The following is a 13,785-nucleotide window of genomic DNA, read 5'->3' on the forward strand; positions in this document are numbered from 1 at the left end:
ATTATTCCTTGTTATGCCAGGGGGCGCTAGGGGAAACAAGGTCTCTCCCAAACGCTTCTGGTCCCCCCTAGTGAGTTTACAGACTGTCACCAGGTCCCCCCTCAGCCTTCTCTTGTGAAGGCTGAACAGGTTCAGGTCCCGCAGTCTCTCATTGCAGGGTCTGCCCTGTAGTCCCCAGATCATTCGGGTGGCCCTCCTCTGGACCCTCTCAATGTTGTCCACATCCCTCCTGAAGTGGGGCGCACAGAACTGGATACAGTACTCCAGCTGTGGCCTGACCAGTGTTGCATAGAGGGGGAGGATCACCTCCTTGGCCCTGCTAGAGGTGCACCTGTGGATGCACGACAAGATATGAATGTATGTGATTCTTTCATCTGTCAGTCTTGGGAATTTAAATGTAAAAGCCAGTTGAATATACAGTGCTTTCTTTTATTTAACTTCCAAACACCACACTTGGCCTGGTGGAGAGTTGCTGTAGTTCTTTCATGAGTTTTTAGTCAATATTGAAGGGAGCATACAAGCAAAAGTTTTGATGCAGAGTACCAACATATTTCTGCTGCTCCAAGAGGAAAGTGATTGCTCTTGAAGATTTCCAGGATAACTAGACAGTCACCTTGCCAGGGTCACCTGATCCCCAGCTATCTTTCCTGCTTGGTGCAGGGGGCTGGATTGGATGATCTTTCAAGGTCCCTTCCAGCCTTACAATCTATGAATCTATAACATCTGTTTGTAAGGCTCCAAGAATAAGTACTTCAGTGTTACTTTATCTGCATTCAACACTTAAGAGGTTTCTAGCTTCACGTAGCTATCATAGTGACTTTCCAAATATTCTCTCCACTGCTCATCTACTTCTTGCTCTTCACACTCCTTTCAAGATTTGCTAACAATCAGTCATTTTTGAATGAGCAGAGGGAACTCCTTCTTGAAGCTATTCATAATAATCTCTTACTTAAGGGAAAAAAATTATCAGAAGGGTTAAATTCAAGATTGACTGGTAACTGCAAGGAGCTGATTTTATAGGAACTTTTGAAAACATTTTAGGCATTTATACATGTACTTTTTTGTCCTGTGATGCGCCAGAGATCTGCCACTTAGGAGCAGACTTGTTTAATCAAGTCTGTTTCATACACAAGATGATGCGAACTGCGTTGCGCCACGTGCAGTTGTATAAGTGGCAAAATGTGCGCAGAAAATGGCAGCGATGCATTCTTTTACTAAATCATCTTCTATGTGTTTTAGTTCAAAGGTGCACCGCCTCCATTTTCTCAGCACTGACGTACATTTTGCTGCTTATACAACTGCAAGCATCGCAGCACCAGGTGCTTTTTAAAGCACCTGGTGCGGCAGCACTTGTATGTGTAAAAATGCCCTTTGAGCCAAATGTTGTTTCATCTTTATGTGAGTAGCACTTACATAGCTGTGTAAGGATTCTGTATGTACTCGTATAACTACATTTGTCGTGCACTTCCCTGTTAGTATGACCAGAAGGCTGCAATCTGGCAGAACAAAAAAGCATAGGTACACACATCACCCTGCATCAGTCCCAAAGCTGTAGTCACAGAGGAACCACAAGTACTTTGGGTTGGTTGGAGTTGGGGGGGAGACTTTCCCACATTTTAATCCAGTACTCTAAGGATTAGGGCACTTGGCCAGGGAATGGGAGACAGGTCCAGAGAGGGTTTGAACTTTCATCTCGCACTTCCAAGCACGGTCCTTTAATCACCAAGCTGTGCACTAGGCATTTCCTGAAGCATTGTACAGCTCTCTTGAAGCAATTTCAATGTGCAAGAAGAAGCTATGTAGGGTCAGGAAGAAAGCAAACCTGTGTGAGGGTTGTTCATGAGAGAGGCAGTGGTGTGGAAAGGAGAGGGCCCCGAGTTCTGGCTCTTGGCCCTAGTGGCTGTTCTGCACTTTATTCATTGGATAGAATGAATCAAAAAGTTTGTCCCCTATCGAATGGAGGAGCCTCCTCTCTTCCAGGGCAGACCCAAAAATCACAGAGTCACACTCCCTCTGTTTTCTCTGGCTACTTAGGTGTGACTTAAGATGTCCCAGCCACTGCATAGAGTATCCCCCACAGCAGGGAGATCACAGAAACTGTGATCTAGCCTCAGGGGTCCATTGCACTCCCCAGTAGCTGGGAGATCAGAGCAGCTGCGCTCCCCCAGCCACAGACAGCCTGCACGTACAAATTTAAAGCTGGATAGAAACCAGCTGTAACAGGGGTCGGCAACGTTTTTGAGCAGAATGCCAAAAACACCTGTAACCTCAGCTTGTAAGATCTTGGCGTGCCAGAGGTGAACAGCGGGGCAGCTGTGAGGGGCCTGATCCTTGTTGTGGCAGTGCAGTCCCAGCCTATTCCCCACTATCTACACCGAGGCACACAGGCCAAGCAAAATGCCTTTGCGTGCCATGCACTGGCACCCATGCTGGGGGTTGCCTACCCCTGAGCTATAAAGTTTATTACATATTTTCAAGCAATAACTTTATAGCTGGTTGGACCTTTTTAAGGTGCCTTAGTTAATTTGCACATGTAGCCAGTCTAGATTTATTGCACAATTAACAAGGTACTTGTGTAATAGATATAATGTGTGGCTATGTAGAGTGGAGGCCTTAGACATGTACAGGCAAAATAGGATTTGGCCCATTATGTTTCACTGGAAGCACCAAATGGGAGTTTAGCCTATCTAGTGCCTTGCAAAAAAGAGGAAGTGATTCATTGCCTTGTAAATAGAAGCCTGATCCTGCAATATTAAAGAAGCTTGCAGGTATGTGTCCAGTGGAAGCAAGTCTGAAGCAGTAACGTAATTAAGGTGGGGTGAGCAGGTCAGTAGTCGCAGGCACCACTTTGGTGGGGGAGAGATGGGAAAATAGCAGCAGCACCTGTAGCTGTGTAATTGTTCCAGTAGTATAGCAGCAGCCAGAAATCGCTGCTGCCTCCACGCATTGCAGGTGCCCCAGGTGCGCAGCTGACTTGCTGCAGGATTGAAGCCTTATCTAGCCTATGCTAGATTGTTTATTTTCTTGTCACACACAAGTAAGCAAAATCGGCTTTGCCCATAAGTGAATAGTATATTAAGGGCAAAGCTAATTGAACAAGGACTTGTTGGAACTTTAATCATATCTGAAAATACGCACAAGTACAGACTACTTTTTATTTAGCTTTTGGTAAGTGTGAATCTGAACTTGCCACATCTTTCTGTGACTTCTTTATTTGAACTTCCTACTTTTCTCTGCAGTCACAGTGTAGTGCAGCAATCAGCAACAGTCTGGAGCCACAGGTCGGAACAACCCAGCTTGGGCCTAAGGTGGGCCAGCGTTCCAACATGGCTGCAGCTGCTGCAGGTTCTGACTTACTGCAGTGTAGGTGCAGCTCCCATCTGCCCAGCCCCAATGCAGCTCCTTGTAACCTATTCTCAGCATGGCCAAAGCCCTTATCACCAAGGTTGTTCAGCTTCACAGGTTAGGTCCAGTGGCTTTGTAGGTTGGATAATGCCAGTCTCTCTGGCCTAGTGAATGTAACCAAATAAAAGGCTTTTTGAACCACTGGCATAAGGATATTTTCCATTTCCTAAATTATTTTTCACTAATCTGTTTCTGCTTTCTCAAGACATCTTCTTTCATGACACTTAAGAGATTCATAGAAGTTAGGGGCTGGAAGGGACCTCACGAGGTCATCAGGTCCAGCCCCCCTGCTCTTATGCAGGAATGACTGCTGGGGTCAGATGATCCCAGCAAGGTGTGTGTCCACGTGTCTTTTGATGATCTCCAGGGTAGGTGGCTGTACTACCCCTGGGGGGAGTCTGTTCCAGACTCTGGACACTCAAACCGTAAAGATGTTTTTCCTTGTATCCAATCTGAAGTGATCTAGCAGTTTATGTCCATTATTCCTTGTCTTCCCCTGAGGTGCCTTGGTGAACAGATGCTCTCCCAGCCCCTGATGTTTGCCCCTTATATACTTATAGGCTGTCACCAAGTCCCCCCCTAAGTCTTCTCTACTCCAGGCTGAACAGTCCCGTGTTCTTCAGCATCTCCTCACATGGCCTGTTCTCCAGATCTCTAATCATTCGTGTGGCCCTCATTTGGACTCTTTCAAGTTCGCCACATCCTTTTTGACGTGCGGCGCCCAGAACCAGACGCACTACTCCAGCTGTGGCCTCACCAGTGTCGAGCAGAGTGGGAGGATAACATCCTTAGTCTTGCTTGAGATGCATCAGTTGCTGCATGCCAGTATATTGTTCACTCTGCCAGCTCTAGCATCGCATTGGTAGTTCATGTTCATTCTGTGGTCAATCATGACCTCCTAGTTCTCTTTCAGTCATGGTGCTAGCTAGTGTAGCGCCACCAAGCCTGTAAGTGTGTTGCAGGTTATTTTTCCCCAGATGAAGCACTTTACATTTTTCAGTGTTAAACAGCATCAGGTTTTGATCCACCCACCTTACAAGCCTGTCCAGGTCAGCCTGTATCCTCATCCTGTCTTCCAGCATGACAGCAGCTGTCATCCATGAACTTTTCCAGCACACTTTTTCACACCTGTATCCAAATCATTGATGAATATATTGAAAGGCACTGGTCCTAGTACTGAACCCTGAGGGACACTAGAGGTGTGCAAAGTAGGCCATATTCAATTTGGATTTGGCCCGATTTGGGGGACAGTGATTTGATTTGCTAATTTGGATCACTGTCCTGATCTGATTCAATCAGATCTGAATTTGAAGATTTGATTCTGATTCAGAGAATCAGCAATTCAGCCATAGACACAGCTTTATATGTTTTTTCTACATCCCTCAAGGTACCAGGGGCGGCTCGTAAACACTGAGATGGTGGGGTGGATGGAGCATCCCATGGGAGCGTGGGGAGACCCCCCGTGTGTTTGGCGGCGGACCCAGAAGTGGACTGGAAGTACTTCTGGTCCACTTCCAGGTCTGCTACTGAGCGCACAGGGCACCCTGCCTCCCCTCCCCCCCAGCTCAGAGATCAGCCATGGAGGGACCCCGGGTGCCCCCACATCCAGGAGGCACCAGTTCCCAAGCTGCTGGGTGGGGAGGGGAGTCCCCTGTGTGCTCTGCGGTGGACCTGGCAGTGAACCGAAAGTGCTTCTAGTCCACTTCGTCTGCCACCGAGTGTGCTGGGGACCCCCCTGCACTCCCGTGGGACGCTCCATCCGCCCCACCATCTCAGCATTCATGATATACACCTGATACCTTGACATATGTAGAAAAAACAGATAAAGCTGTGTCTATGGCCGAATCGTTGAATCTCTCCAAATCAAATCAGAGGCTTCTGATTCGATTTGGAGAGATTAATGGGTCTCCCAGTTCAATTCGGATTTGGAGATTCGGCCACTGAATCAGGCCAAATCTCCTCCAAGTTGAATCAGCGACTGAAGCTTCGTACAGCCCTGGGGGATACCACTGGTCAGCTTTCACCATGTTGACTCAGTTCCGTCTATTAACAGTCTATGGGTCCAACCTCAGAGCCAGATTCGTAGCCACAGGCCTGCTAAGTTGTTGAGGCCACAGTTTCCCAATTTTACCATGAGAACGTTGTGGGAGACCAAGTTAAAGGCCTTTTTAAAATTTAGGTATAGACATTGACCTCATCTCCCTTATCAAGGTGATGAGTCACCTGATCGTAGAAGGACATGCAGTTGGTCAGGCATGACCTGCCCACAACAAAGCCATGTTGGCTGTTGTTTAGAATACTGCCTTCTCTGTTAGCCTATTACTGGTGGATTCTTTGATAAATTTTTCCAGGATTTTTCCAGGAATTGATTAGCACTAGAAATTTGGATTCCTTTACTGATTTATTAATATTTTGTTCCCATTTAGAGGAACACACAAGATGCCTATTATAGAAAATGCTCTTTATCTTTGGCAGCACTTTAAAATCAGGACAGCAGGAAACAATTTTATGAGGTTTGAACGTATTGTACAGTGTATCAGCTGACCAGCCAGGCCATGTACAGGAGGTTTTTAAATCTGTTTTACTTTGTTGGTTAATGATAAATTGTGACTTGGTTTTAAACTGAGTTAGCACGTGGTAGTGCAGAAGATGAGGCCTCATCTAGGTACTTAGATTGGCACTATGGTCCCAAAGTCACAGAATATCTGAATTTAACAGGAAGAAATATTAGGAAACTAGATATATTTAAAACAAATATTCTCCATTGGTATCAGATCACTCCCTTGTATGGGTAAGTTAGATGTTGAGGAAGGTAAAGGAAAATAAAACTGTTGTCTAACAATTGCTTCTTTGTGTGGGGAGGAGCATTTAGTGTTTGCTTTGTTATAGAAGAAGCAAAGGGGCTCAGACCAGGAAATGGTAGTCTCTAGGGATCTACTGGAGGCTGAGCCATCTGCACTGAGGCTGCTTCACTACCTTCCAGCCACCTGGAACTCTCCCTGCTCTTTTTACCAACATGGTATTACATTTTCCTGTGACCTAAATAGATTTCTATCCTTTCCAATTACAGTTTCCCTTCCTTCAGTTTAGCGTTTAGCATTTGTTCATGAATCTGCCTTCTCTTCAGCACCACAACGTAATATTAAGTAGTTGGAAAAAGCAATGAAACCACTTATGCAGATGTTCTCACTTCACTAGAGAACAATAGAAACTGTTGAGATTTGTGTTTTACCTGTTTAAAAAATCTTTTAAATGTTAATATAAAATTAATTAGAATCCAAGTACAAATTAAGAAAGGAAAATTTAGTTGTTTATTTGGTAAAGATGATTCAGTTACTGAATAGGTGTTACTTTAGAAGCAGTACTTCTTTGAGTTACTACTCTAATATATGTTCTTTTTATTTGAAGAGCCACAAAAATGCCGCTTTTCTTTTAATGGAAAGTGATCGGCTGATCAGTAGTCTTCCCCAAGTGAAATGGACTGAAACAGCTGTCGCAATGGCATCCAAGCTGCAAGAAGAATGCCTTACATTTATTGTAACCAACTTTTCGCAGATAATACAAAGTGAAAGTTTTTACATCTTCTTGCAGGTAAAGTGCTTACAAATTCTGTTCGCCTTTTCCAAAAGAAATATATGGTATTGTTGCACTTTGTGTTGTGTTGGGGAAATTCATCCCAGCAAGCCAGGGTGCTAAACTTTGCAAAATAACTTCGACTTCACTTTACATTCATATTTATTTAAGAAATAAATATTTAGGGCATGAGTAAATTATGAGGGTGCCTGAAGGAAACTAAGGTGCTGGTACTAAGAACTGTTATGTTCTCAGTGTTGAATACAGGTGTTAGTAGTTCCACAGTACTACGTCTGCTTATAGAGTTGGTATACTCAATAAGTGTTCTCAGAAAGCTCCCAGTATGGCCATGTAGACACAGAGGAACAATTATAAATACGAGCAAGTACTCACAGGGTGCGTCTACATGAGACGCTTTACTAATGTGCGGTCTAATTTGCAATAAAGTGTCACTATCAACACATAAGCAGCAATTACTGTGTAGTAGATTAATTTAATGCGCTGTTTGCTAGTACCCACAGGTATAGGTACTAGAAAATGGCATTTTAACTAATGTGCTGAAGCACACATGTCGACACCAACCAGGAACAAATTGCTTCCGGTCAGCCCAGGCAGCAGGGGGCCACAACTGCTGCCTGGCTAAGCCCTGGAAGGAAGACTGAGGTGGGGAGGGAAGCTGTCCTGGCTCAGAGGGCAGCTCTTTCTCAGCCATGCAGAGATCAGTGCTGGCCCCAGGGGGCAGAGGGGAGCTGTCCAGTTCTGTTAGGGACAGCTTGGGGCTGGCCCCAGTCTCTGTGCAACTGGGAAGGAGCTTCCCCTGGAGCCAGAACAGCTCCACTCCAGAGCCCAGGCCTGACTCCCATGCTGCCTGCCAGCCCAAGGCTAGCATCCAGGGGAGCCTGGAGCTTCCCCTGGCTGCTGCAGGGGAGCAGAGCAGGACAGGAGCAGCCCTGAATTAGGCTGCTCCCATTGGGCTTTGTTTACTCTTGACACAGGTGCACATGCAGACGCACATCCTTACACAAAATTCAGGAACATTAATGGCATGTATAGATGCACCCAGTTTCTTTCAACTTAATCATGAATTGCTAGGGGGTAGCAATGCTAGAGGCAGTCATTTTAATTGACAAGACTTCCCTAGTATTTCCTGGTAAGAGCTTGTCTAGTTTTACCCAGCACTGTTCATTTCCCTAACAATACAAAGATTTGGCAATTTGCAGAGATGAGTCAAAAATTATAGATGGATGTGTCAAAACTATCCTTTTCATGGTTTCAAATTTGTATATGCTATGAATTCAGCACCAGCTGTTTGTTCTTAAGTTTTTGTTCATTGTGGTGATACAATCTCAAGAGTACTTATAATGCAAGAGTATATTTTGTTGGGATGGGAGATGGATAAACGAGAGATTTTTGGGAAAGTTTCTTACCAGCAAAGTCACAGTATGCCTTTTCTATCGGGTAGTGTTTCACATCTGAAGTATACTTTTTGTTTGAAATTATTGCCTTTTTGTTGTTTCCTTAGGCACAGGCAATGAGCAGCAAACCTGATCTCCTAGAACAAGTTTTTAAAGCAATTGAAAAAAACATTAATATTGAAAACAGCTGTCTTCTTATGATAGCTATGGACACTTTATTGAGCTCCACAAATGTGAAGGAGATGGTAGGTTTTACCACAGTAATGGTAAAGTATCGCATACTATTCAATATAGCCGACTGTATCAAACCATTCTTTTGTATAAGAGTTCAAATCAGATTCTGCAGTTTGAGCTCAGTGGTGCCAGTCCTAAGTGGGATCCATGTAAGGAGGCACATGCACTTACACCTGTATAAAGGTGCAAGGGACATAAGGACAGGGACATAAGGAAGGACTGCTTTACTGTCCGAGTCTCCAGAGTCTGGAATTGACTCCCCCCCCAGAAGTGGTGCAAGCACCTACTCTGGACACATTCAAGATGCATTTGGATGATTATCTTTCTGGGGTCATCTGACCCCAGCTGACTTCCTGCCCTTGGGCAAGGGGGGCTGGACCAGATGATCTTGCGAGGTCCCTTCCAGCCCTAATGTCTATGAAAGCCCTGTTGCACACATTGGACCTGCTAGCAGTTGTGCGTATTATATTTTTTAAATGCAAAAATATTTTACAGTGCACATGGCTTCAATAACATATATATTAGGAACTATATAGATCTTATGTGCTGGGGAAAATACTGTTTAACACTCACTACCATTCTAAATTTATGACCAAGAAAAAAATAATTTTAAAATTAAATTACCTCTTATTTACCATGGGGGGCAGGGCTTACTGGTATTTACTTTTTTTTTTTAATTTAGCAATAGGAAGATTGGGGTTGTTTTTGGTTTGTTTATTTTGCTTCAGGTCTTTTTTTTTTTTTTTTTTTAATGCTATATTTCCTTTGGAACAGGGGTTTTTCATCTGTGGGGGCTTGTTTGTTTTTGTTTTTTGGGCTATGGGTACTGCCACAATAAAATGGTATGTAATAACTTGTGAATTAAGGTTCACTATAAAGCAATATTAAAATTTCGAGTAGTGTTACATTCAAAAAAAATTTGAACTGCTGCAATCTAGTGCTTTTGTGGACTTAGTAAGTGCAATGAAAATTTAATCAGATTCATTATTGGCCCATAGAGTATTTGACCTTGTCGTGACAGAGCTGATAGTAAAAAGCTCTGAAGGGGTTCATAAACAAAAGATGAATTTGATGGTTTATGATGCTTTAGTTTGTGTGGGAGTGGCTTGGTTTCAAAATGTGTAAAATTATGGTGGCAGACAAAAAGCTCCCATGAACAGTATCTACATCTAGTAGGCAATCGTAAAATATAAGTGATGACATCATTGATCTAGCTTAGGGAGTAAGTAGATTCTGAAAGGAATAATGACTGGTTGCTATGACAATATGCCTCTCGCCAGCTGCTGATTTGTTACTTGAACACAGGGTTTTACGTGCAAGATCCAGGTTCTGCGTGATAAGCTGTGGATATTCCTAGTTCAGTCTTTTTATGCTGTTCGTCACACAGAAAGCTGGAAGTTGATGAGGCCAGACGACCAACAGAAAATACAAGCAGGTATGTGAGCCATCAAAAAACAACTACTACTGTATAATGGTAATGCGTTTAGTACAAAAAATGCTGGCAGTTTTGCCAGCTGCTAATATATGTGTGTATGTATGTATATAGGATTGATGCTGTAGGTTTTAAGTGGCATTTTAGAATTGAAAGCAAAGATAAGCTACTTAGCCAGTTTAAAGCTTGAAAATGATTAAACAGTTTTCTTTGAATAATCCTTCCTGGCTTCTGTTTCTACAGATATGCAAAATTGAAATCAAAGATAAATAGGCTGAGTCTGTTTTTGTTTGCAGCTACTCTAAATTATTAAAAATATTGAATAGGATTAAAGAAAAATGGTTTAAATCTCTCTCTTTAAGCTGACAAGCATTATGGAAAAATTAAATCTACACAAAGCAGATTACTAATTCTGTGAATTTAGTTTCTATTTTTTTATCTGTTGTTCATATTACTGTGTAAAGACTGTTCATCTCTTGTATAATAGCCATCTCATGTGGACTCTGAATAAATGTAGATGGCTTGACTTCACAATTGATTGGTATTGTGATACTGTATGTGCTGCTGCAGAGAGATCCCAAGGAGCTGCATAGTGTTCTCTAAAAATTTTAATGGGCAGTACTTTAAACAAAGGGAGTTTTTATGCTGAATGTTTCTTTGTTTTCAAATCTCTGGAAAGAAATTTTAAGGGTACAAAACTGATAGTAGCTTCAGGGCCATGGTCAAATAATTGCTTCAATAATGAAATGTTTTTTAAAGGGAAAAATGTTGCATTACACTAATTTAAATGGCCCTTTTCTAAAATTCAGTCACTTTTGATTATGAGGTAAGACATTTTTATTTTTATTAACACACAATTACAATATATATAATCTGCTTGTAGTGAAAAATTGTGTGTTTATAAATGGGTATGAGCTAGATGAAAAAGGAATTGTCATTTTTTATAAGCATGGTTTAGAGGTGTAACCAAATGGGGTTTGACTGGTACTTTCTGAAACAGGTCCCTGATTTCTTTCTGCATTGTAGAGCACTTTGGAGCTCGGGGACAGTTTTCAGAAATAGAAGCATTTCTGAGTGTGTATTTGTGTCCTCATTCTAACTGGCATCTAAGGTTGGTTTGTACTAGGGCTTTATAAGCCAAGTAGTATATAGACCTGTGTTCATAATGTGGGTATCATTCAATCCTTGATGGTAACAAAAACGGGCAGGTTTTAGATTATATGGTTTTAACACAGAATGTTGATAGTCTCTATATGTTTTCATTAAATTATCACATAATGTAAATCTTTCACTGTGTACGTCTTTTATTATCAGAACAAGGATATGGTCTTGTTAGAGGAATCTTCATTTTTATGTGAGATTTATTTAGGATCATTTAAATCAACTTTCACCTTAAGAAAATTTCAGGTAATGCTAAATTCTGGAAAGACCACATTTTCTGGAATTCTTGATCAGATAGGGGGAATAATCTGAAATGAAGATGGAAAGATACCATGTTTTCTCTTGCTCACAGTATTTCCTGTGTTATCCTGAGCTCAAATTTGTGAAATTTGTATAAAATATTGGTGTGTATTTATGTGCAGAGTCATTGCTGAAAAGGGATGAGATCCCTTTGGTGCCATTTTCGGCATCCTGCCTTTTCTTGTAGGCTTTCTATAGAGCTACATACAGATACTTTATAAAACCCAACATGAGAATTCAACAGAATTTTCAGCTGACAGTTATACATTATGTTTTTTGTCCGTATAAAGGCTATGCTGTAACACATGAACAGGAAATGCTTTAACCCATTTTTTGCAACCAAAGAATTTTTATTTTCAAAAATAAATTTTTATCCATTCTGTGTCTACTATATTTGCATATGTACCTTTTCTATATAACACAAGCTCTATTGATCTGAAGTTTATATCGAAAGATGTTCCCAAGATGTTGTACAGTAATTTGCTTTTTCATGTATAGCCTTGCTAAATTAATTATGTAGCACCATCAACATTGCTTTACATAGAAAAGATGGATTCTTTGCCCTGAAAAGCTTACACGGTGACCTTAAGATCACTCAGAAAATCAATGCTATGTCCTTACTGGGCACACACAAATATGTGGGCTTTATAGCTTTTAACAGTGTATACTATTGAGATGATTTAAGAAGATAAATCTGTTACTTAAATTGTGTAAGTATAAATTTCTAAGTGGCAGGATGTATTGCAGTTGATTAACGCTGATTAATTGAAATTGATTGCTTTGAGAATTTCATCTTTTTTGCACACTTGTGTTCACCTTTAATCTGAGCCTCTAATCCAATCTAATCCAAGTCTCTATACACCCCAGACACTGTGTGAACCAAGTCTTATGTACTTTGGAGGTACGGAAGTGCTATCCTTCATTCGTAGATAAAGAAAAGAGGTATTAAACAACTTGCCCAAGGCTGCACCAGAAGTCTGTTGCATCTTGTTATAGACAGAGTCAGTGCCTATTAATAGGGGCATGCCAGTGCTCTGCTGCATGGATGTTTCTGTTTTAGAGAGCGTCATCTGAATTAGGTAGCAGGGAAATACTCCCATGGGAAATGTTGCTGATAGGCAGCTGTTGCTCTTACCAAATGCAGCTGCAAATGAGCATTGACTGCACCGGGTGTCCCGACTGCCCATCTTGTATTTTGAACTCACTTCTGTCCCCATTTATTGTTTTCCTAATGCCAAAATTAATCTTTCTTAACCAACTCTAGGATTGGGCACACGCGCGCGCACACACACACCCTCTGTTTCCTGTTAATAATAAAAAGGTGCTTTTTCCCCCATGCAGCTGCTTTTGACAAAGGTGATGATCGAAGACTTGGCAAAAAACCTATATTCACTAGCTCACAGGTAAACACTTAGAACCTTATACTTAAAAAAAAATCCTATAAACAACTCATATTGTTCTTGGTTTCCATTTTGTGACTAGTGTATACCAACTGCTAGAATGTAATTTACGGTAATCATATTCCCCTTCATTGTCGAAACAGTTTTTCATCATAATCAGCTTTCTGTGTATAGTGGGGATTGACAGGAGTCTATACTTTCACAGTAGTGGGACAAAATAGAAAATGGGTATTTTTGTTCAGAAGCCTTCTCACATTATCTGTTCATACATAATGGAACTGTGATCTCTAGTTCCCAAAAGAAGTTGTCTGCTACTGAGCAAATGAAGCTATCCCACTATCTTAAACCATCACTTAATCCAGTTTGCTACATTCCCTGTTAATCTGCTTACCCTGAAAGAGCTTTACATGGTCTTCCACAATTGTTGTATCTCAGAATCGCACCCAAAATGACTTTATTATGTTCCAGAAAAGGCATGTGTGATATGGACTGATGACAAGATGTACTGTACCATTCATTTGGATACCACACGGTTACATTTTATAGGCTTAAATTTTAATACAGCCCACCTTGTAAAATACGGAGCTGATTTTTATGGACTCTCACTGAGTTATGGATTTCAAAATAATCACTAGAAATCTTCACAGAAAATCATATTCTGTATTCCCAGTTTGAAAATATAACTTCTAAAATAAATGTCTCCCAACAGATACTAATTATATAAAGAATAAAACATTATCTTTTTTTTCCCTCTCCAAAGTAGAAGCCAACATTTTGTATATGCATTTCTTAAATCCTCATATTCAGACCTAAACAGGGGATGCAATGGTCCATGCAATCAGTGTCTGTTATATATATATATATA

The 13,785-nt window shown here is 41.4% G+C and overlaps 1 protein-coding gene across 1 annotated transcript in view; it reads left to right on the plus strand.

The window, feature by feature from the left end:
• KIAA1107 (KIAA1107 ortholog) overlaps nucleotides 1-13,785 on the plus strand; it is a 72,641-nt gene that overhangs the window by 46,922 nt on the left and 11,934 nt on the right. Inside the window, exons 10-13 of the mRNA XM_019501604.1 lie at nucleotides 6,814-6,996; nucleotides 8,501-8,638; nucleotides 9,933-10,062; nucleotides 12,862-12,923. Coding sequence (XP_019357149.1) covers nucleotides 6,814-6,996; nucleotides 8,501-8,638; nucleotides 9,933-10,062; nucleotides 12,862-12,923 — 513 coding nt within the window. The remainder of the gene's footprint in view (nucleotides 1-6,813; nucleotides 6,997-8,500; nucleotides 8,639-9,932; nucleotides 10,063-12,861; nucleotides 12,924-13,785) is intronic.

Source organism: Gavialis gangeticus, unplaced genomic scaffold, assembly GCF_001723915.1.
Source record: "Gavialis gangeticus isolate Ggan-Ray unplaced genomic scaffold, GavGan_comp1, whole genome shotgun sequence".
NCBI classification, from domain to species: Eukaryota; Metazoa; Chordata; order Crocodylia; family Gavialidae; genus Gavialis; species Gavialis gangeticus.